General features: G+C 34.5%; 4 protein-coding genes across 5 annotated transcripts; 3 read left to right on the top strand and 1 right to left on the bottom strand.

Moving 5' to 3' along the window:
* Nucleotides 1-164: 164 nt before the first annotated feature.
* LOC141292420 (uncharacterized) lies at nucleotides 165-4,908 on the top strand. 2 transcript variants are annotated; one of them, XM_073824437.1, is made up of 11 exons: nucleotides 165-270; nucleotides 383-425; nucleotides 1,485-1,522; nucleotides 1,720-1,759; nucleotides 1,988-2,016; nucleotides 2,133-2,165; nucleotides 2,271-2,298; nucleotides 2,418-2,461; nucleotides 2,744-2,809; nucleotides 3,985-4,035; nucleotides 4,368-4,908. In XM_073824437.1, exons 1-11 carry the CDS (start codon nucleotides 168-170, stop codon nucleotides 4,400-4,402), a joined length of 510 nt encoding a protein of 169 aa, XP_073680538.1. In that variant the 5' UTR covers nucleotides 165-167; the 3' UTR covers nucleotides 4,403-4,908. The 2 variants fall into 2 exon arrangements, with proteins under 2 accessions (XP_073680538.1, XP_073680537.1); XM_073824436.1 differs by having other exon boundaries at nucleotides 3,985-4,908.
* Nucleotides 4,909-5,034: 126 nt separating this feature from the next.
* On the bottom strand, nucleotides 5,035-12,202 carry LOC141292419 (replication factor C subunit 2-like). Its single transcript, XM_073824435.1, has 11 exons — nucleotides 12,072-12,202; nucleotides 11,824-11,893; nucleotides 11,677-11,718; nucleotides 11,493-11,599; nucleotides 11,265-11,366; nucleotides 8,706-8,806; nucleotides 8,395-8,552; nucleotides 7,959-8,024; nucleotides 7,772-7,852; nucleotides 7,569-7,682; nucleotides 5,035-5,290 (listed from the first exon to the last, which is right to left on the bottom strand). Exons 1-11 carry the CDS (start codon nucleotides 12,179-12,181, stop codon nucleotides 5,180-5,182), a joined length of 1,062 nt encoding a protein of 353 aa, XP_073680536.1. The 5' UTR covers nucleotides 12,182-12,202; the 3' UTR covers nucleotides 5,035-5,179.
* A 2,516-nt stretch (nucleotides 12,203-14,718) lies between these two features.
* On the top strand, nucleotides 14,719-15,292 carry LOC141293179 (syncollin-like). Its single transcript, XM_073825250.1, has one exon. It carries the CDS (start codon nucleotides 14,719-14,721, stop codon nucleotides 15,112-15,114), a length of 396 nt encoding a protein of 131 aa, XP_073681351.1. The 3' UTR covers nucleotides 15,115-15,292.
* A 3,825-nt stretch (nucleotides 15,293-19,117) lies between these two features.
* Nucleotides 19,118-21,482, top strand: LOC141292632 (guanine nucleotide-binding protein G(I)/G(S)/G(O) subunit gamma-8). Its single transcript, XM_073824667.1, has 3 exons — nucleotides 19,118-19,244; nucleotides 20,393-20,503; nucleotides 20,594-21,482. Exons 2-3 carry the CDS (start codon nucleotides 20,420-20,422, stop codon nucleotides 20,720-20,722), a joined length of 213 nt encoding a protein of 70 aa, XP_073680768.1. The 5' UTR covers nucleotides 19,118-19,244; nucleotides 20,393-20,419; the 3' UTR covers nucleotides 20,723-21,482.
* The last annotated feature ends 132 nt before the right edge of the window (nucleotides 21,483-21,614 follow it).

Below are 21,614 nucleotides of genomic sequence, written 5' to 3'. Positions count from 1 at the left end.
AGACTATCACGTTGAATCATCTCACATACTAATAATTTCGCTTATCTTGTGCACTAATGCTTAGTGCCATTGTGTCACAGCGATAAGAGCTGTATTTGAGATTGTAGCCTATGTGTGAAGAGAATTGTATTTTCTATAAAACCTTTTTGAATCTTTTTGTTCAAGGCATGATTGAAGTCCAAAGCCAGCAAGGAGTTCTCCTTGCCATCGTTTCTGTGGCCTGCCTTGGTTGTATTTATGCTCTCTGTATGTGCTGCAAAAAGAGATCTTGTAAGTAATCTGACATTACGCTTTATTAATATGCACTATGTTTTTCATACAGTAGCTGTGGCTTTAGGTCATTGTCATCATGTCATCATATGCTGTTTTTTTTTTTTTTTAGTTATGCAACAAGAGGATAATGACCTGTATGACCAAGATGATTTGTAAGAAAAATGTTTGATATATTTGATATTTGTAAATGTTAATTAATAATTCATTTGCTAATTGTATATATATACACACACAGGACCCTGGACCACAAAACCAGTCATAAGTAGCACGGGTATATTGGGATATTAAGTAAAGATCATGTTCCATGAATATATTTTGTAAGTTTCCTAGTGTAAATATATCAAACTTAATTTTTGATTAGTAATATGCATTGCTAAGAACTTCATTTGGACAACTTTAAAGACGATTTTCTCACTATTTAGATTTTTTGCACCTTCCGATTCCAGATTTTCAAATAGTTGTATCTCGGGCCAAATATTGGCCTATCCTAACAAACCATACATCAATGGAAAACTTATTATATATTATTATTTAATGTATAATCTCATATTTAAAAAAAAAAAATCGACCCTTATGACCTTATGTTTTGTGGTTGAGAGTCACATACATGTAGTCAATAGTTTTCGAACAGTATGATTTTTTTTTTTTTTTAAAGAAGTCTCTTCTGCTCACCCAAGCCTGCATTTATGTGATCCAAAATACAGCAAAAGCATTAATATTGTGAAATATTATTACGATTTAAAAGAACTATTTTCTGTTTGAATTTATTTTAAAATGTAATTTAGTCCTGTGACCAAATCTAAATTTTCAGCATCATTTCAGAAATCATTCTAACATGCCGATTCGCTGTTCAAGAAACATTTATCATTACTAACAATATTTAAAACAGTTGAGTAATTTATTTATTTATTTTTTCGGGGGTGAAAGCCGCATATTAGTATGATTTATGAAGGATCATGTGACTGGAGTAATGATGCTAAAAATTCAGCTTATGATTAAATTACATTTTAAAATATATTCAAATAGAAAACTAAATAGTACAAATATTTCAAAATTGTACTGTTTTTGCTGTACTTCGGCTCAAATAAATGCAGGCTTGGTAAGCAGAAAAGACTCCTTTAAAAAACAAAAAAATCTTTCTGTTTAAAACGTTTTGACTGGTAGAGCGTGTGTGTGTGTGTGTAAAGATAACTTATTATTTTTGTGTTCAGCAATCAAGATTATGCGGAAAGCAGAAAACCTAAAACAGGTAAACTACGTCCACTTTTAACACATTCCGAAGGGGAAACTCGTCTCATTATAGACTTATGTTTAGTGTTTTACCTTCAGAATATTACAAAACACTTACTTTTACACACATTTTCTGTCAGAGAAAAGCTGACATTCAAAATGCGCTCGTCATTAGCCAAGAATGAGATTTTATTCATATCATGTCATTTTTTTAAGTGCTAAGACCAACCCAAAGAGAGACGTTGTCAACATCAAGGTAGGAACATTTAAGCAGCTATTTGTTATTATTAGTGTCATTTCCTGTTATAGTCATGCCACTTTATACTCTATTATTCTGGGTAGGGAAACTGAAACATAACTGAAAGCATTCAGAGGCTGTAATGATTAAATGAACAAAATGAAGTCTTCGCTGAATAGTCATAATAGAAAGATCAAAATTAAGGCGATGTTACAGGCGTGATGATTTTTTATTTTATTTTCACAGGCGATCTCCAATGAACACACTTATGAATAGTAAGAGTTTTTCTTTTGGAATTTGTTATGTTTAAGCTGTTATCTCTATGGTAACAATTTAGGATTTCTCTCTCTAAAATGTATTCAGTTTATTTTTTTTGACACTTTCCACGTAGGTGACCACGAGAGTTATCAAAACCTTCCAGATGGTAAGTGTCATCATTATTGTACTTGTAAGACATTACTTTTGATTAAAGTCATTTTAAATACAAACTTGTAACCGATAGTAATGCATGTATGTGTTTCTGCAATAGAAAATGGTATCTTGGAACCAACATATGTGTGAGTATTGTCTGCAAGATACTAATCAAAGTCTTAGACTTTGTCTTAGACAAAAGCGAAGTTTGTTAAAAATTATTCCACAATCTGTGTTTGATACTCATACTTTTTTTTTTTCATAGGGACCCAATTCCAAATTTTGTTTATGCAAACGAGGATAACCCAGGTAAATGTGTGCTGATAATGGTCATTGTCTATTGTAACCATTTCACAGTTCACTCTCTTCAGCTGTTCACACGAAAAAATGAGGTCAAGTGACTGAGTACCAAGAAACCTGTGAACGTCATAAAACTGTAGATGATAAATGCAGAGTGCAAAAGCTGCTGAACAAAAAGTGGCAACAAATCACACACAACTGAAAAATTGTTCACATGTGTGTGATTCATTGCACTAATAAACAAGGTGCTTAAAACAGTTCTTTTAATGAAATGCTTCATTCACATTCCAGATGCAGATCAAAATGGGGATACATACCAGAATTTCAACCCAAAAACAAATGTGCGACATGACTCAGGTTGGTGGTTATTAATTTATAAAATTACATTTGGCTTTACACACACACACACAGACAGCCGTTTGTGATCAGTAGGATTTTTACTTTTGTATTTTATCTGTAAACACACAGAAAGTGCTATTATGAAATATTTTTGCAATTTAAAATAAGTTATTTTTTTTAATATACCTTAAAATATAATTTATTTCTGTAATGCAAAGCTGAATTTTCATCAGCCATTACTCTTCAGTATCACACAATCTTTCAGAAATCTTTAATATGCTGATTTATCAATGTTGGAAACCGCTGTGCTGCTTAATATATTTTTTAGAACCTGTGAACCTTTTTTAGGATTCTTTGATGAATACAGCATTTATTCAAAACAGAAATCTTTTCTAACAATATAAGTCTTTACTATCATGTTTTATCAATTTAACACATCTTTGCAGGATAGAAGTATTAATTTCTTTCAAAAAAAAATATTTACCAACCCCAAACTTTGAACGGTAGTGTATATTGTTACAAATAATTTCCATTTTGAATAAATGCTGTTATTTGTAGTGTTTTATTCATCAAAGAATCCTAAAAAAGTATTACAGTTTCCAAAAAAAAAAAAAAAATTAAGCCACACAACTGTTTCCAACATTGATTATAAATCAGCATATTAGAATGATTTCTGAAGGATTGTGTGACACTGAAGACTGTAGTAATGATGCTGAATATTCAGCTTTTCATCACAGGAATAAATTTGGTTTAAAAGTATATTAAAACAGAAAACCACAACTTTAAATACCTATTATATTTAACAATATTACTGTGTTTTTCTATATATTTTTATCAAACGCAGCCTTGATAAGCAGTAAAGACTTCTTTAAAAAACATTCAATATTTTCAACAGTAGTGTGTGTGTGTGTGTGTATATATATATATATATATAGAGAGAGAGAGAGAGAGAGAGGACTGAAATATATGTAGTGTACAAGTATTTTTTCTTCAATTTTTTTAATTCAATTTTTTTTCAAATGTAATTTATGAATGTTTTTGAATATTTAAAATACATATACATTTAATACACTTTTTAAAAAAAAATTAAGAATTAAGAGCAATTTAAACTTTTTTTTACTTGACATGATTTTTATTTATTAAAAAAAAAAAAAAAAAAAAACTTTCTTTGCTTATTATTGTGTTTGACACAGTTTCTGCAGATAGCTATGATTATGAAAACTGGGACCAAAGACATGAGGAAGGTAATATGTTTATTATTAAACCAGTGGTTCTCAATTCCAGTCCTCGCGCCGCACCGCTCTGCATATTTTGTGTGTTTCACGTATCGCTTCAGACGTTTGTTCTATTCCAATGTTACTGCCCTTCGAAGTGGACACAGTTCCTGCACGGAGTTCACTTCTAACCAGCTGGTTATTTGAATCAGGTGTTAACTAAGAGAGACATGCAAAATATGCAGAGAGGTGGGGCGCAAGGACTGGAATTGAGAACCACTGTATTAAACCAATAACAGTGATAAAACATTTTTATGATTAATTTGAGATGGCGGTACTCACTTTTTTCCCCCTTTATACAGAGGAACCAGACTACGTGAATGAAATCACACAGTGAATAGGAACCATGTTCACATCAGAAAGAAATCTCCAACACGTTTTCCTTTTCACATTTTGATTTTGGTTTACTGTTATTAAATTAAAAGAATACTGTTTTGAATATTGTTTGAACTTTAAGTAGTCAAATAAGATTGAGTGTGAATGTGTGTAGAATTGTCATCTTTGTTGATCAATAAACAATTATTTAATTTATCGTCAATAAAGTGCTAGAAACTACAAGATGCCCTAAAATAATTTACGCATACAAAGGGCACTAAGCATGAAGGCTACATATTAAGAGAGCTGTGAACATTGTAGCCCATTTCAGAGGTGTGACAAATGAGTCAGATAAGTATCCTGCCCTTTTCATCACAAATGAAACAAAGCTATCAGGTTAAGAGTCAGATTTAGGTGGGGGAACATTATAGTCATAGTATAAGGTGTATGTTGGTGTCTGCATCTGCTGTTGCTAATGTGTTCCTCTCTTGCTTTAAAATTGTCATTGGCATCACTAGGTTGAAATTGAAACCTCTAGTTCTGCTAGACTATTTCTGACATATGGTATTCTCATTAGGTAAATGGAATTAGTTCTATGCTGCACTTTACGCGCCAAGAACTTTGAGACCAAAAACAGGTCCTCACTCACAAACATCAAAAGGATTTTGTACATTTTTATTACGGCAATTTGTTGTATTTTTACAACTATTATTTTTTTTCAAAATATAAAAGTCTTACTATATGTCCCGTAGATTAGGACAATGTGGCTGAAGTGTGATTATTTGATAACATCTCGTCTTTAGCTTGCATCAGGTGCAGCTGTCTTGCTGCACAGGCGACCCAGCAGCCCGGCCATTTGTAATAGAGAGTTCACCCCTTCTGCCACTTTCATATGCGTGTAGCCAATTTCCTGGGGAATCGAAAGTGTGAATAAAATAAACATGCAACTTCTTGTTTCTATTAAAGTAATTTAAACAATTATGTTATAACAGTAGGCAAGAGCAGGTCACCTTGTGGACCAACACGTTGAGACTATTTTATCTCTGTAACATCACTGATATAGAGTACTTTCACAAATGTGAGAACATTTGTGTGATGCTGCCTCTATTGTGTTACAGAATGGAAGTTTTAAAATTTAAAGGATTAGTTTACTACCAGAATAGAAATTTTCAGATAATTTATTCACCACCATGTCAATCCACGATGTTCATGTCTTTCTTTCTTTAGTTGAAAAGATATGAGGGTTTCTGAGGAAAACATTCCAGGGTTTTTCTCCATATAGTGGACTTTAATGGGGATCAACAGGTTGAAGGTCCAAATTGCAGTTTCAGTGCCGCTTCAAAGGACTCTACACAATCCCAGACGAGAAATAAGGGTCTCATCTAGTATAACGATCAGTCATTTTCTAAAAAAAAATAAAAGTTTATATAATTTTAACCATAAATGCTTGTCTTGCACTAGCTCTCCAATGCATATATGCGTTTTCACACATAATGTAATCACGCTGGAAAAGGTCTTTGTCTGCGTACTTTGGACCAAAAAGGTAGGGTAGGGCTCCAAAACTCCATTTAATATTCTCCTCTAACTTCAATATCATCTGACATCATTGTTTTACCTTTTTTGTAAAGGCCATCTGGCTTTGCACGTTCACTTTGTAAACACTGGGTCAACCACAAAATCATTCAACATAATTTAGGGATGCACCGAATATTCGGCCACAAAAGATTTTTATCACCGAAACAACACGGCCAAAACAGTATGTTGACGCAAACAAAACGCAGCCTGCACGTGCTTGTCTGAAGCAACACGTCTGCGGTGTGGACGTATTTCAGTTGATCTGAGAATGACCCACGGATAGCGATTTGCAAAACTTGTAATGCCGAAATTTCAAGAAGGGGGTGTGTCTGCAGTCGTGCTTGCAGTGATGAGAGCAGAGATCGAGACAGATGTAGCTTTCAGTGAGTGAAAAACAATGGCTTTACATTGGTGTTACGTCGCAATATTTTAAAGATATGTCTTTTCTATATATTGTATTTTTAAAAATATTTATGTTTTAAACCATGGAGGTGAGCCATTGGATATCACACAAGCAATGTGAAAACTGCGCAATATGTTAAAGTGAAAGTAAAAACTGACAGTGCTTTCAGCATCTGACGTGCATTTTCTCTGAGACAATGAGAGACGATTATACTTCGTATGCTGATATTAATTTAGTCCCCTATTTTTCTTGTGCCCTGAACATGGTGTGAAAAAAATAATAAAAAGAAACGTATTTTGTGTAAGGTTTGTTTTTGAAAGTGTTAAATAAAGCTCTTAATTTTCATTGATGACTGCAGTGTTATTAGGGGTTAAGGAAGTCTTAATTATGATTTCAGGTGGTCTTAAATGTGGGGACTGAAAGACAAGAATTGCGATGAAACTTTAATAAGTATGAATAAGTATGAGCGCTGCACATTTCAAAGTCATTTGCTGCGCTGTTTTGTGTACTACTAATCTGATAGCGCCACCTGTTTGAAGAGAAACACGTAAATTGTTGTAAATGTGAACTGATGGATCCACACGATAATGTGTTATAAAATTTAAACAATTTAAACAAAGGCAGTAAAATATACGTATATGTTATTTAAGTAATATAATATTTGATTGATAATAATTGTTTAAATTAATATAATTGATTTATTCTTTGAAACTTTAATATTAATTAATGCAATTGCAATGCCTTGATTTTAGTAGGATTAGTACACAGTCATAGCCATAAATGCAATGGTACTAATAATTGGCATAATTCTTTCGGTGTTTCGGTTTTCTGCCTTGGTTTCGGCCAAGAATTTTCATTTCGGTGCATCCCTAACATAATTGTAACATAATTAACCTTTTTTTGTAAAGTGCGTTTAACTTTCTTTGCACATTCAATACACTGGGTCGGTACTTCACGCACATGTCATTTCACTAGATAGGATCCTTATTCTTTTGAAGCTGCAATTTGGAACACCAACCCATTGGCTCCTATTAAAGTCCACTACATGGAAGAATGTTTTCCTCAAAAACCTTGAATCAAGAATGAAAGGCAAGGCAATTTGGATGACATGGGGAGTAAATTATCATTAATTTTTTATTCTAAAAGTAAACTAATCCTTCAAATCAAATGTAAATGCTACTTAGGGAGGTACTACAAAGGTAATACACACCTTAATATACTCCAGCTTCAAATATTCTGCCATCTGAAAGGTCTTACACACTCTAAAGATGTTTCCGATGATGTCCTCCGGTGAGTATCCGAGTGACCAAAGCTGCTCAATTACCTGGAGAGAGATGCATTTCAGTCTCATCCAGTGACTGTTATTTCTTAAACAGATTTCGAATAATTTTTAGGGCTAATGTTTAGTAATACCTTGTAGGCTTCATCAATGTTGGCGTTGACACAGTGTTCCAGCATGCTTTTAACCAGCAGAGGATGTGGCTCATCGCACACCTGCAGACACAACACTTTTAGTACTTTATCGCCAATACACTTTTTTTACTGAAATGATTTCCATGCATTAGAAAGAGACAAAAATAAAATGTATATCCAAAAATACCTTGAACACATTTTCACTGTTGATGTAACCAAATCCAGAATTTGTTGACTGCAAGTTATTCAGAGCCTATATTAAAAAAAAAAGTTAAAAAAAAAAAAAGTCTATCAACAATATTTTTTAAAAGTTATGTAGAGCCTAGATAAAAATACATTTAAAAAATTAAGTGAAACTAAAAAAAAAATAATACAAAAGACAATAAATTAACATAAAAAATACAAAAATAAAATAATTTTTTTTTAGGTTATTATTGTACAATTTCTAAAATGTTTATTTTTTTTTTCTTCTTTTTCCTATCTCTAATGTTAATTTTAAATTAACACGTACAGTACCAAAATTACCATTCTAGATAAACTAAATAATACTAATAATATAATTTATTTTTATTATAATTATTATTCATAATACACACAAAAATAGAAAAATATATTTTTCTGACCTGTCTCATGTCCCCTTGAGCAGTGAAGATAATGGCTTCTAGGCCATCATTGGTGACATGTAAGTTCTCCTTCTCAACCACCTCTGTCAGACGCATCATAATCTGGTCATCTCTAAGTTTACTGTAACGCAGCACTGCACAGCGGGACTGGATGGGCTCTGCAACCCAAAAATGAGAAAAAAATGAGAACTTTCTGTTTTGTGTATGCGCTGGCATGTACTTTAGTGTTACAGTTCATTTGAAGCACGTCAAAGATTTAAATGTCAATCTACTGTAAACAGCACTAGTGTTTTATGTGCCACGTCACTCACCTATGATCTTATCTGATGCATTACATGCCAGAGCAAAGCGTGTGGTTTTGGAGTAGATCTCCATTGTTCTTCTTAGAGCCTGCTGGGCTCCATCTGTCATGCTGTTTGAGAAATACAAAAACATTTGCATGAAGCACTTTATTTTATATACATATATTTTTTTTTAAAGGGAACCACAGGTATTAAGACTTGTATCACTTAATATAACGCAAACAATGTATCTTACTGAAATATGTAGTAGAAAACCCATGAAAGATTTACATTTTAAAAAATCCATACCATTCATACATATTTTGGACTATGGGGGCACCATTATTTCAATGACGTCAAATGGTTGCCTTCAGTGAGCTACTGGTGCTACCAGTTGCTATTTTAGGAAAGTAAAATACTAATACAATGCCACATTATGCGGCTTTCGGTTATAATTTTCAGTCAAAGGCCAAAAAGAGAAGCAATGTACGACTTCACTGCTTTCCTAGCGATAAGAAGAGGAGAAAACAATGGGAAGATGCCTGTCAACGAATAAAACTTCTTAAAGACCCACATTTTTGTTCTCTCCACTTTAGCGCTGATGCCTTTGAGACTTTTAGTCGACCACAACTATTGAAAGAGTTAATAAATGGCAGAGACAAGAAATGCTAGATGCCATTCTGGCAGGATGTAAACATGCAGACGCTTGTCATGATTAGGGATTCTCCGATCCGATATTCATATTGGGTATCGTCTCCAGTACTGCCATGCTTCGTCGGATCAGGTATCGGTCATAGAGGGCCGATCCAAATCCGATATTGTGCGTATTATTCTGTTACCATTAAGCCATATAAAAGCATTATAAAACAATAACATTTTTGTGCACTATATTTCAAGTCTTCTGAATCCATACTAGGGCTGTGCAATATATCGAACGATATTGTGAGGCGCGTTTAGTCAATGAAGCCGGTGCTTTGATTAGTAGTAAATCTCCATCACGTGCGTTACGCTCAGGTTCCGCTGGAGCGGCAATTGATACACAGAGACGTAAATCTCTGACAAGCTACGCCATATCGCGCTAAATATCGAATGCGATATTAAGCTCGATATGGCGTAGCTTGTCAGAGATTTACGTCTCTGTGTATCAATTGCCGCTCCAGCGGAACCTGAGCGGAACGAATTGCGTGTACAGAACGCTGACGGTAGTTCTGCCAGACAGGTTCAAGTTTACTTTCGGTTTCATTCTCTGCTATCTTCAGTGAGTGGTAAATGTGCGTGCATGAATGTAAATGAATGTATTTTTTTTTTACCCGTCACACTGCGATGATGTTACCACTGTATGTCTGATCGTTGTCATCAGTTCATGTTGTAGCTCAGTTCAACAGAATGTGGAGAAGCCATGCGCGTGTAATTCACGTGCATATGTTTAGCGCCATTTTATCTCATGGTAATTCTAATGAATTCAGATGTTACTGAGGTCAATGTTTATGTTTACTATATACAGACGGATTCTGAAATATCGTATTTAATTCAGCCTAAACCATATTTTACTACCTGTTATCATAATGACTGCAATGCTGGATAAAATAATGCTTACATTTCCTCAAAAGCAGCTACAAAGAACGAGCAAGAACATGTACATTATTAAAGTACTTCATCACTAATTAGTGTAGCCTTGTCTAATGCGAGTTGCACTTTAAAAAACACTCCGGTTATACTCAGTTAATCTATCTACACTACATGATGAATAAATCTCTTACCCATTTTCACTGCTCACGTTTGCTGCGCGTTAAGGCGATGCGACCACTCTATGCTTGTGTTTATACGGCGGCAAGTTTCTGAAGCATAGAACCGACTCTCTGCGCTGCATCGCTAAAGAGGCGCCTTTTTGACGGATAATAATAATAATTGTCTTGCTATCGTCAAAGGCATCCGCAAGAGGCAATATCTCTGACTATCGTCGATACACAATACTATCGTCTATCGGCACAACCCTAGTGCCCAATCTTGTTCCCGGAGATCTACCTACCTGCAGACTTTAGTTCCAGCCCGGCTGCAACACAGCTCTCTGTAATTATCAAGTGCTACCTAAGAGATTAATTAGCTGGTTCTGGTGTGTTTAATCAGGGTTGGAGCTGAACATTGCAGGATAGTAGATCTCCAGGAACAGGATTGGGCACCCCTGGTTTAAGCCAACGCTTGTATCCATCACCACCTGTAAGCCCTTTCAATTGCTGTGGTCATCGTATAACTACTTTATTTTCCGTGTTGTGGTAAAAGTAGCAACACGCTACTAGCTCACAGAGTGCAACCATTTCACGTCAAAATAATGGCACACCCCCACAGTCCAAAATATGTATAAATGGTGTGTGTGTTTTTTATTTTAAATAACGTAACTGTTTATAGGTTTTCTACTACATATATCAGTAAGAGACATCATTTACATTATATTAAGCCGTACAAGTCTTAATACCCAGAATTCCCTCTCATTTAAATTTATTTTTTAAAGAAATATTTCTAATACTACTAAATCACATACAAATATTTTCAATAATAAATACATGTTTTTAAGAAAACAATTATTCTTACCTGTCAGCCTCATCCAAGATTATGATCTTGTGACGACCTTTAGGGAGTGTGACCTTTTGCTGGGCAAACATTTTGATTTTGTTTCTCACAACATCAATCCCACTGAAATTAATAAGAGACAAACATTAATTAACAGTAATTAAAATGTGAATATGACCATCCAAAATATTGGATACACAGAAATCCTATTTGAAAACACTCATTACTTGTACAATCCCTTCCTCTTACCGGTCATTTGAGGCATTCAGCTCAAGCACAGCATCTTTCATAGCTGGACCAAGAAGAGCTCTAGCCAAACACAAAATGCTGGTTGTTTTCCCCGTGCCAGGAGGACCCTAAAAACAAACATTATCTACATTTTAACGCATAGTGACACGGTGACACCTAGTTCTGAAAGCACATTTTAACTTACAGCAATGATGATGTTGGGCACATTTCCTTCTCTTGCAAACACCTGCGGCAATAACAGGGCAAAAGAGAAAAAATTAGCTTTCCAGAAGCTCACTGACCACATAAGGCAAATCAGTAAGTTAGCCTATGTGCTATCTGTCATACCGACCTCCAGTCTGCTGACAGTTTCCTCATTTCCAACGATTTCATTCAACTTCAGAGGTCTGTATTTTTCAACCCTGTTAGAAATAACACATTTTAACCAGAATTACTTAATACAGCGAACATGCAGCTGCAGAGAAAAGAAAGTTTGGCAGTTTAGTTGCTGTAAACACAACTGCAGCCTCGCTATCTTTAGCGACATTAAAGTGATTGAAATAGCACAACAGCGCGCTTACAAACAGTCAAAAATCGTACCACGGTAGTTCATAAGCATTCGTTGATGGTTTCGGTGCAGTATCCTCCTTTTTAGGCGGTCCGTCGGCTTGACCTGGTTCACTGTCTGCCTCTTTCATTTCAACATCCATGTTGCCCGTGAGATGCGCGTATTCCCGCCACTACAGGAACAAAACAGAACTGAAATGACGCCACTTCCGGAAACGAGAGCTTGTGAGTTTTTATCCAGAGATTAATATTATTATTAAAAAATAAATACAATTCTAGTACTTAACAAACTAAAACGGAAAATTAAAAATCTAATTTTAAAAATAAAAATAATATTGTTTATCTTCGTCTTTGAGATAATTCGTTAAAGAAACACTAAAATGGTTTAAATTCTGTATTTTACACCAAAATGTTACAGAATTAGCACAATACTTGAATAGATTTAGCATCGAACATCGAGCAAATATTAAAAAAAGATTGGATTTATTTATTTATTTTATGAACTGACTGACTTACTGAATGAATGAATGAAAAAATCTGACTTGCTTTTAAGGTTTGGTGAAACTCCTAACCTTCAGAGCATCTGTTGGCCAATCTAAAGTTTCTTACACTGAAAAAATGTAGGACAATGATCCCTAAAGATACTGAAAACATGAAGATAATGGCTTTACTAGCTGCTCTGAATACACAATACCCGACCCAAAAACAAGAACTGTAGGTACCGATCGCAACAAGATCTGTGTCTGTGTCTGTGTCTAAGTAAAAGCTGAGGAGGCTGTGATATATAGTATGACTCAAACCAAGTGACTTTTTTTATTCATAAAACAAATAAACAATGAAATACTGTAGGCCATGAACACTAATATTGTTTCTAGACTACACCAAAATGTTACAGAATGAACACAATGCTAAAACAGTTAGCGGCCAACAAGCCTATAAAGTCAAAAACCATCTGACCCAGGTTTTAGATGCATAAAGCATCTATCCACCTCATTTTTCACGTAAGAGTGGCACACATTTTGTACATTTTATGGGTCTGACTTCCGGTCTCATCCACATCCAGCTATTTTTAGTTGTACAACAGCTTGTTTTGCTGCTTGATATTGCAAATTGTTGTTTTAATGTATTATCTTAATTATGAACACACTTTTTTGTAGTGTAAACAGTTCTACCATTTACCGCACATTGTTATTCTTCCTGTTATTTTCTATAGAGTGTTTTCACAACACATCATCAATCGTCCATATTGGCGGCACTGAGTGTAAACAATGGCACTAAACCGAACGAAATCGCATATTTAGCTGATTATTGCTGCTGAAAATTATTTATTATTGTCATGTTTTGGGCTGTACTAATCGGTTGGACCAGGAAAAACATTTGGAGTACTATAGACTGCCAAAAGTTTGTGGTTGGCCAAACTGAACCAGGATTTCCAGGGCAAGAATCTTGACAACATTTGTGTTTGTTCCCTGCTGAAAAAACAGCTAAAACCAGGTTGGTCTTAGCTGGTTTAAGCTAGAAGTACCTGGTTTTAGCTGGTCACGCAGCGCTGGAAAAGTGGCTAAAACCCCTCTAAAACCAGCCTGCTGACCAGCTAAAACCAGGCGGGGGCCGCCTAGGCTGGTTTTAGCTGTTTTTTCAGCAGGGTTCTTATCATTTCCGGTAGGTAGGTGAAATATTAGGCTAATATCTTAATTAATACTGCTTATATGCATCTTTATTACCTATTAACTTAAGTTTGTCAAAATATTGCGCCCTTTTCTGCTTACTAAGTCCTTCTCTATATGATTTTGCAGCTTCCACGTGTTTTTCCCGTGGTTTAGACAGCATAAATTAGCAGAACAATGTATTCAGTAGTACATAAGATTAGATTGAACTAATCATCTGATGGCCAAAGCTGTTTGAATTCTCAACCTTCAGAGCATCTGTCAGTAGACCAGAGGTTTCTCAGTAAATTTGTTTTAGCTGTGTAGCAGGATACACGACCTTGGTTTACTCAACATGATGCCTATCTGCTTGTTTTATGTGCTTCGTGGGCGTGGAAGGATCACAGACGTTTTCCTTTGGCATTGTGTACCATCAAGTGAGAAAAAACTTGTTCGCAGATTGGAACAATTCAAAAGACATTTATATGTGATCTTATTAAAGGGGATAGTTCACCCAAAAATGAAAATTCTGTCATCATTTACTCACCCTTGTGTCTTTCCAAACCCATAAGATGATTGTTCATCTTCGGAACACAAATTAGGATATTTTTGATGAAATCCAAGAGTTTTCTGACCCTGCATAAACATGCGGTTATATTTTGTTAGGTTTGTGAACATCTGTGATGTTTTGTTTTTTTTTTTCCTAAAAGATACAATAATTTGTATTGTGTCTCCAATTTGGATAACTCATAGAGCATATTATATAGTTTCAGATACATTTTTAAAAATGAGCAAAATACTTTTGCTAATATAGATTATACTTACATGAATGCATGTAAATACATTGTTTGCCTTTTTTTTTTTTTTTTTGCTGAATTGCATTTTCGGGAAAGAACTTTGTGTAAAATCTGCAGATGACCTTCACAGAGTCTGTTGGACAATCTGATGTTTCTCACACACGTCATTCGTATGGAGAAACTCCATGTATATAGGTCAGGGCAAATAATTCCTTTTTCACTCAACACGCTGAAAACATGAAGGGGGTCATTGCTGTTCTCCTGGCAGCTCTATGCTTCAAGGGACTCAATGCTGAGTGTCCCGACCCAGCCACACTGAAAGACGATTATGGAAGCAGGCTGTGTGCTCAGATGTTCGAGGACAGCAGCTACTACTATGATGAAAGCTGTACTGGCAAATTCTTGTACGTTTATCCTGATGAAGACAGCCCCATCATGTCATGGGCTTGGAATAACCGGATTTCGTCTATTGTGGTTGGCCGAGGCTGCTCTCTGACAGTGTGGTCGAAATCCAAGAAGGAAGGATACAAGAAGAAGTTTTCAGCTGGCATCGTGTACCACCTTAAGGAAGTGAAGAAAGGCCTGTTTGGAGACTGGAACGATTCCATCTCGGGATACTACTGCACATGCTAGACGAGAAGCATGAGGCTGAAAGGACATTAACATAATGTCAATAACACAAGAGTAAAGTTGTAACTCTGATAAATCTGTGTCTTCAGATGTTCTGCTCATTGTGATTCTGCTCAAGTGAAGTAAACACCACATGTTGCTGCAGAGGATCTCTGCAGGAACGTGATGCAGAAACATTCAAGATCTTGTGCATGATTCTTTTTTATTGAATTCAGTGTAATGAAACAATCTTACAGTTTCACAACTTTTTAGTAAGATGTCAAATCCGTTAACAAAACCAATATCAGTGCTTGAAATTGAAAGTGAAACATTTTAGTTTTATACATTGTTTTTCCTGCTTTCACTTCACTAAACTGCTCACAAAAACTCTTTAGCACTGTAATGATCTTTAAAGGTGCAAAAAAAATCTTTAATTTATGAAAGACAAATTACAGCATGTTTTCACAGGACAGTATTTACATAAAACTTTCAGCCATAATAGAGTCGTTTAGCCAACATGAAAAATTCTCACATCTCATACTTTCATGGATTTATTCTCTCTCTCTCTCTCTCTCTCTCTCTCTCTCTCTCTCTCTCTCTCTCTCTCTCTCTCTCTCTCTCTCTCTCTCTCTCTCTCTCTCTCTCTCTCTCTCTCTCTCTCTCTCATCACTTCAGTTTTGGAAAGGTATTAACAAGCAATAAGCATTTTTCTAAAAGTGATGTACATAAAAAAAATCATGGTATTTACAATAGAAAACATACAGTTGAGGTCAAAAGTTTACATACACCTTGCAGAATCTGCAAAATTTTACCAAAATAGGAGGGATCATACAAAATACATGCTATTTTTAATGTATTACTGACTTGAATAAGATATTTTAAATAAAAGATGTTTACAAATAAAAAAATAACAGTTACATTTATAAACATTTCTTAATACTGTGTTGCTATCTGTTTTTATTTTTATTTTGCTTGTTTGTTTGTTTAGTGATTGTTCATGAGTCCCTTCTTTGTCCTGACAAAAAAAATTAAACTGCTCAGTGCTCACTGTTCTTCAGAAAAATCCTTCAGGTCCCACAAATTCTTTGGTTTTTAAGCATTTTTGTGTATTTTAACACTCATATATATATTTTTTTATTTAGTACTGCCCTTTAGAAGCTACAGAAGCTACATGTTTCCCATAAGACAAAATACGTTAAATTTACCCTGATTTTCAAATTCAAAAAGGTTTTACCCCCCTTAATGCATCATGTTTCCTTCTGGAGCATTAGTCAGTGTTTGAACCTTCTGTAATAGTTGCATATGAGTCGTTCAGTTGTCCACAGTTTGAAAAGATGGATCTCAAAATCATACAGTCATTGTTAGAAAGGGTTTAACCCTTTTTTATTTATTTTACAGTCTTGATGTTTTAGAGTGTTACCACTTCACTGCTGTGAGCTTTTCTGCATTATGACTGAATTATTGAATGGATTTCACATATTCTCAAAACATTGTGTGATTGGATGTGTCTATATCACACTCCTGATCTTCACTCCTGAATGCCTTCACTACTGTGTACTTTTTAAGTTTTGTGTCCGATTTGTCGATTGTGCACACAAATATTCTCTGAATTGCTGTGTTTTTGTCTTTTTCCCATTCATTTCCTATGGTCAGTCATTTCTGACCAAAGACCAAGAGTGTTACTATTTTTTTACGCCCAATGTTCAAATCATGTCCTCAATTTTTTCTGTGTTCACATTCCGAGTGCCATAAAAGTCACTAAGTCTCATTGCATTCTGATGAAGCTGTGATTTTTAAAAATATAAAATGTAAAATTCTCCGGTCAAAAGTGACCGAAGACCGCACAAGGATTAAATACACAAAAATGCTGAAAAACCAATGAATTTGTGGGAACTTAAGGAATTTTCTGAAGAACAGCGGGCAGTTTAACTGTTTAGGACAAACAAGGGACTCATTAACGACTGTTAATAAAAAAAAATAAAAAAAAAACAGCTGTGGATCATTCAGATAACAACACAATATTATTATTTTCTCTTGTGGACTATTTGTAATGTCTTTTGTGAAATATCTTATTTAGGTCAGTGCTACATAAAAAATAACATGCATTTTGTATGATCCCTTTTATTTTGGTAAAGTTCAGTAACATCTAAAAGCAAAATATATGTACTTTAAAATTGTAAATTGTTTAAGCTAAAATTAGAACTTGTTTAAATGACGTTTCCCTACCTCATGTCCTTAAGTAATTTTTCTTTTTCTTGTTTTAAAAATACATCAAAACAAATTTTAGTAAGGTTTTTGTTTAAAACAACCTTAAGAGAAATAAAAATCCAGTGGGTTAAGAAAAATACAATTATATAAGTATGTTAGGGCATGTATTGTGCCCCTTTTCGCAATATGTAATACAAGTCTCAGGTGTCCCCAGAATCTGTCTGTGAAGTTTCAGCTCAAAATACCCCACACATTATTTATTACATCTTTTTGAGTGGAAGCAGAAACAAGCTCTTTAAATGCAAATGAGCTACTGTTCCCCGCCCCCTTCCCCACCTCGGATCTCAGATACACTAACAAAAAACATCTGTTTGGTTTTGTTATTGTGTCTATCATGTTGAAGTCATGCATTTTAAAGCCATATCAATTTAAAATTTGGTTTGCCTTTTGTAAACAGGTTTTTGCACTCTTCTCCTTGATTTGTTATATCCTTAGGCAGTCTATAGTACTCCAAATGTTTTTCCCGGTCCAGCCAATTAGTACAGCCCAAAACATGACAATAATTGACCACTTTCAGTAGCAACAATCAGCAAGTTTCACTCACTGCTCTTGAATAAATAATTTCTGTACCTCTAATAAGAACACATTTCTTACTTCAATGTTGACGTCATATTTTACAGTTTCTGCAAACGCTTGTTCTGAGACACTGCTTAAGATTTATGAAGATTAAAAAAAGGAGTGAGTGGATTTTATCATTGAAATGCACCTTACACAGAAATGACATGTGCAAACATTTTACTACAACCGCCAGAGGCGAGTTCTGAAATGCTTATCCAAATATACTAAGTCCTGTAGCTTTACAATATGGCACTGAGCCAAAGAGAATCAGGAAATGACTATGCAACTGTGTCTTTTTTTTTTTTTTGGACTGGAAGAGTGACATTTCTGCATATTAATGTATATCAAACATGAAACGAGTAGTAACTCTTTTCTTTTCTTTTCTTTTCTTTTCTTTTCTTTTCTTTTCTTTTCTTTTCTTTTCTTTTCTTTTCTTTTCTTTTCTTTTCTTTTCTTTTCTCTCCCTCACTCTCTGAGTGATCCACCAGTGCCATGATTAAATATTTAAATGCCAAAGCTGATTGTTCAGCACCTAATTCACAGCTGGATTTGGCTACATTTAGCTACATCTGCACTGAACATGTAGATCAATAAATCATGTCTGAAAACAGCTGCTAATGAGCCAGTTGACATTAAAGCCCTGGAGAAGAGCTTTGAGCCACCTGCGGCGAGTTTAACAACCAATCCTTCCCCAGGTATTAATGATGAGAACTGAAACACTTAACCACAGCTTCACTTTCTCTCCGGCTTTCACAGTCCTCAAGTGGAATTCATATCAGAAGAGACATTTTAATCAAGTGTGCAAATATTTATTACTCACAAATAATAAAAGATAAAAAAAAAATGCAATCACATGCAGGATAGCTATTAATATCCTTCTGTCTGTCTGTCTTTTCAGTTTGTTGGAGGTTTTATACTGCAAATACAAATAATAAAAATGATTCTCTATTTAAACCATCTTGCATTAATTATTTTATCTTTTTCAGTTAAATGAATGTTTTATATGTCTGTTGAAATGGCAGTTTTTTTATTGAACATAATAGCTCAGTGCAGCTCATTGTGGTGGCAGGTATCACTCATATGCTATTATGCATGACTGAGATATTCAGCTGAAGGTCACACCCCATGATGCCTGTGACTTGCCTCTTTAGCCCAATATAGGGGGAGGAATAAAAGCTAATTATGAGAGGTGGCAGCTTTTCCCATCTCTCCACTCCTTACTATCTCTTCATTCAGTCCTGGAGGTTGTAATGTGTACAACAAACAATCTACGATAACAAAAGTTGTCTTCTGCCAGCAGCATCACGGATAAATCTGGATCAGCAGTGGTAAGTCATTAAGATATATAAGCAGCATGCTTTATTAAATCTGGTTTTCTAAGTTTAGTTTTGGCTTAATATATAATTTTATATTTTTAATTAAAAGTATGCTTCAAATCTTAAAGAGCAACATGCATTTGTTAGTTAAATTAGGTAGTTTATTTTAAGTATTTGTTGTAAAAATATCTAGTATGGAGTGAAACATGTAATATAATATGACAAACAGTTATGTTACATTATATTTCATTGCTTTGCAGCTGCATAATTCAAATTTTGGTGCGCTTAGATTTCCATATGGAAATCTATGTTGCTAGTAACGAAATTTCCGTGTTCTAAATTTCTGAAGAAAAAAAATTAAATGCTCTTAAAACTGTTTGAAACTCATTTCAATAGAACATCTCAAACAACATATGTGACCCTGGATGACAAAACCAATCCTAAGTAGCATGGATATATTTTAATAGCCAAAAATACATTGTATGGGTCAAAATTGAAAAAAAAAAAAAAAAAACGTTTTTCTTTTATGCCAAAAATCATTAGGTTATTAAGTAAAGATTATGGTTCATAAGGATATTATGTAAATTTCCTACCATAAATATATCGAAACTTAATTTTTGATTAGTACCATGCATTACTAAAAACTTAATTTGGACAACTTTAAAGGCATTTTTTTTTTCAATATTTTCAATACAACACCCTCCGATTAAAATTTTCAAATTGTATCTGAGTGATATTTAAATCTCAATATCAAAACATTGACCCTTATGACTGGCTTTGTGGTCCAGGGTCACATACTGTTCAGCTGTTGAGCGAAAAGTATGAAATTGTGACTTTAATGTTAAAAGTGTGAAGCGCATACTATGACTTTATATTAATAAGTGAGCAGATTATTTGTGGTCTCCAGAGGATTTCTGCACTCCTCTGTTTCACCTCTCCCACTGAGCCTCATCCAAAACACAACCAGCTGAGACCCAGCAAAACAATTACTGCAATTCTGCAACAGAGATGTCTTTAATACCCTAGAGGAGCCAATAGCGTTGTCTTCTTAGGGAACTAAACCATCAGACATCTGTAGATCTAGAGGTGAGTTGTTATCTACCAGATGCATTTAGCTGGACTCTCCTGGGGTTTGTTTTTTTTGTGCTGTATTCCTGCAGGGTTAATTTGGGATCTTCAAAAGCAGAATGTCTAATAACATGGCCAAGATTGCAGATGCGCGGAAAACAGTGGAACAACTCAAACTGGAGGTGAACATTGATAGGATGATGGTAAGACAAATCTTTATAGATTTACTATTTAACATACACAATTCAGAAAAAAAGAAAATGCATATTTATGAAATGTATTTCTTTGCACAGGTATCTAAAGCAGCAGCTGAGCTGATGGCGTACTGTGAGTCCCATGCAAAAGAAGACCCCCTGGTGACCCCCGTACCATCCTCAGAAAACCCCTTCAGAGAGAAGAAAATTTTCTGCACGATTCTGTAGATGTTATTTATAGTCCACAATGTTTATTGTATTATTTTGAAGACATTCCAGAGCCAAATTTTTCATTGATTTCATAAATATTACGAATAAATGTGAATAATCTCCCTTTATGTTTTAGGCTACAAGAGCAGGTTTCTTTGTGTTTTGGAATTTTCATTCATCCAGGTTATTATAATTTAGTCTTTAGTAATTAATATATGTGACCCTGGACCACAAAACCAGTCTTAGCAATATGCAAAAATACATTGTATGGGTCAAAATTGACATTTTTTCCTTTATGGCAAAAATCATTAGGATAGTAAGCAAAGATCATGTTCAATGAAGGTATTTTGTACATTTCCTAGCGTAAATATATCAAATTTTAACTTTTGATTAGTAATATGCATTGCTAAGAACTTTATTTGGACAACTTTAAAGGCGATTTTCTTACTATTTAGATTTTTTTTGCACCCTCAGATTCCAGATTTTTAAACAATTGTATCTCCCCCAAATATCATTTTCCCTAACAAACCATACATCAATGGAAAACTTATTTATTCAGCTTTCAGATTTATAAATCTCAATTAAAAAAAAAAATTGACCCTTATGACCCTTATAATGTTTTTTGTGGTTCAGGGTCACATACTATTTTTTCCTCACGGTGGCGCTACGGTTTTAAAATGTTTGTTGATCTCCATTCATCCATACATTACAGCTGCTATGAGTGTTTGGTGAGGTGCTTAGCCCACACAACAGCAATAAAACAAGAGCGAACAAAGTTCATTCTGCATAAGGTTTGTTTGTTATGTGACTGACTATCAGCTTCCGTGAATAGTTTATATATTAACTTCCATGAACCTTTCCTGTACAAATTCATCGATACCTGCATACCTACATTTCTAAATTTGTATTT

Source organism: Garra rufa, chromosome 19 (genome assembly GCF_049309525.1).
Source record: "Garra rufa chromosome 19, GarRuf1.0, whole genome shotgun sequence".
Lineage (NCBI taxonomy): Eukaryota > Metazoa > Chordata > Actinopteri > Cypriniformes > Cyprinidae > Garra > Garra rufa.
The sequence above is the reverse complement of the archived record's forward strand: the minus strand, read 5'-3'. Positions and strand labels throughout refer to the sequence as shown.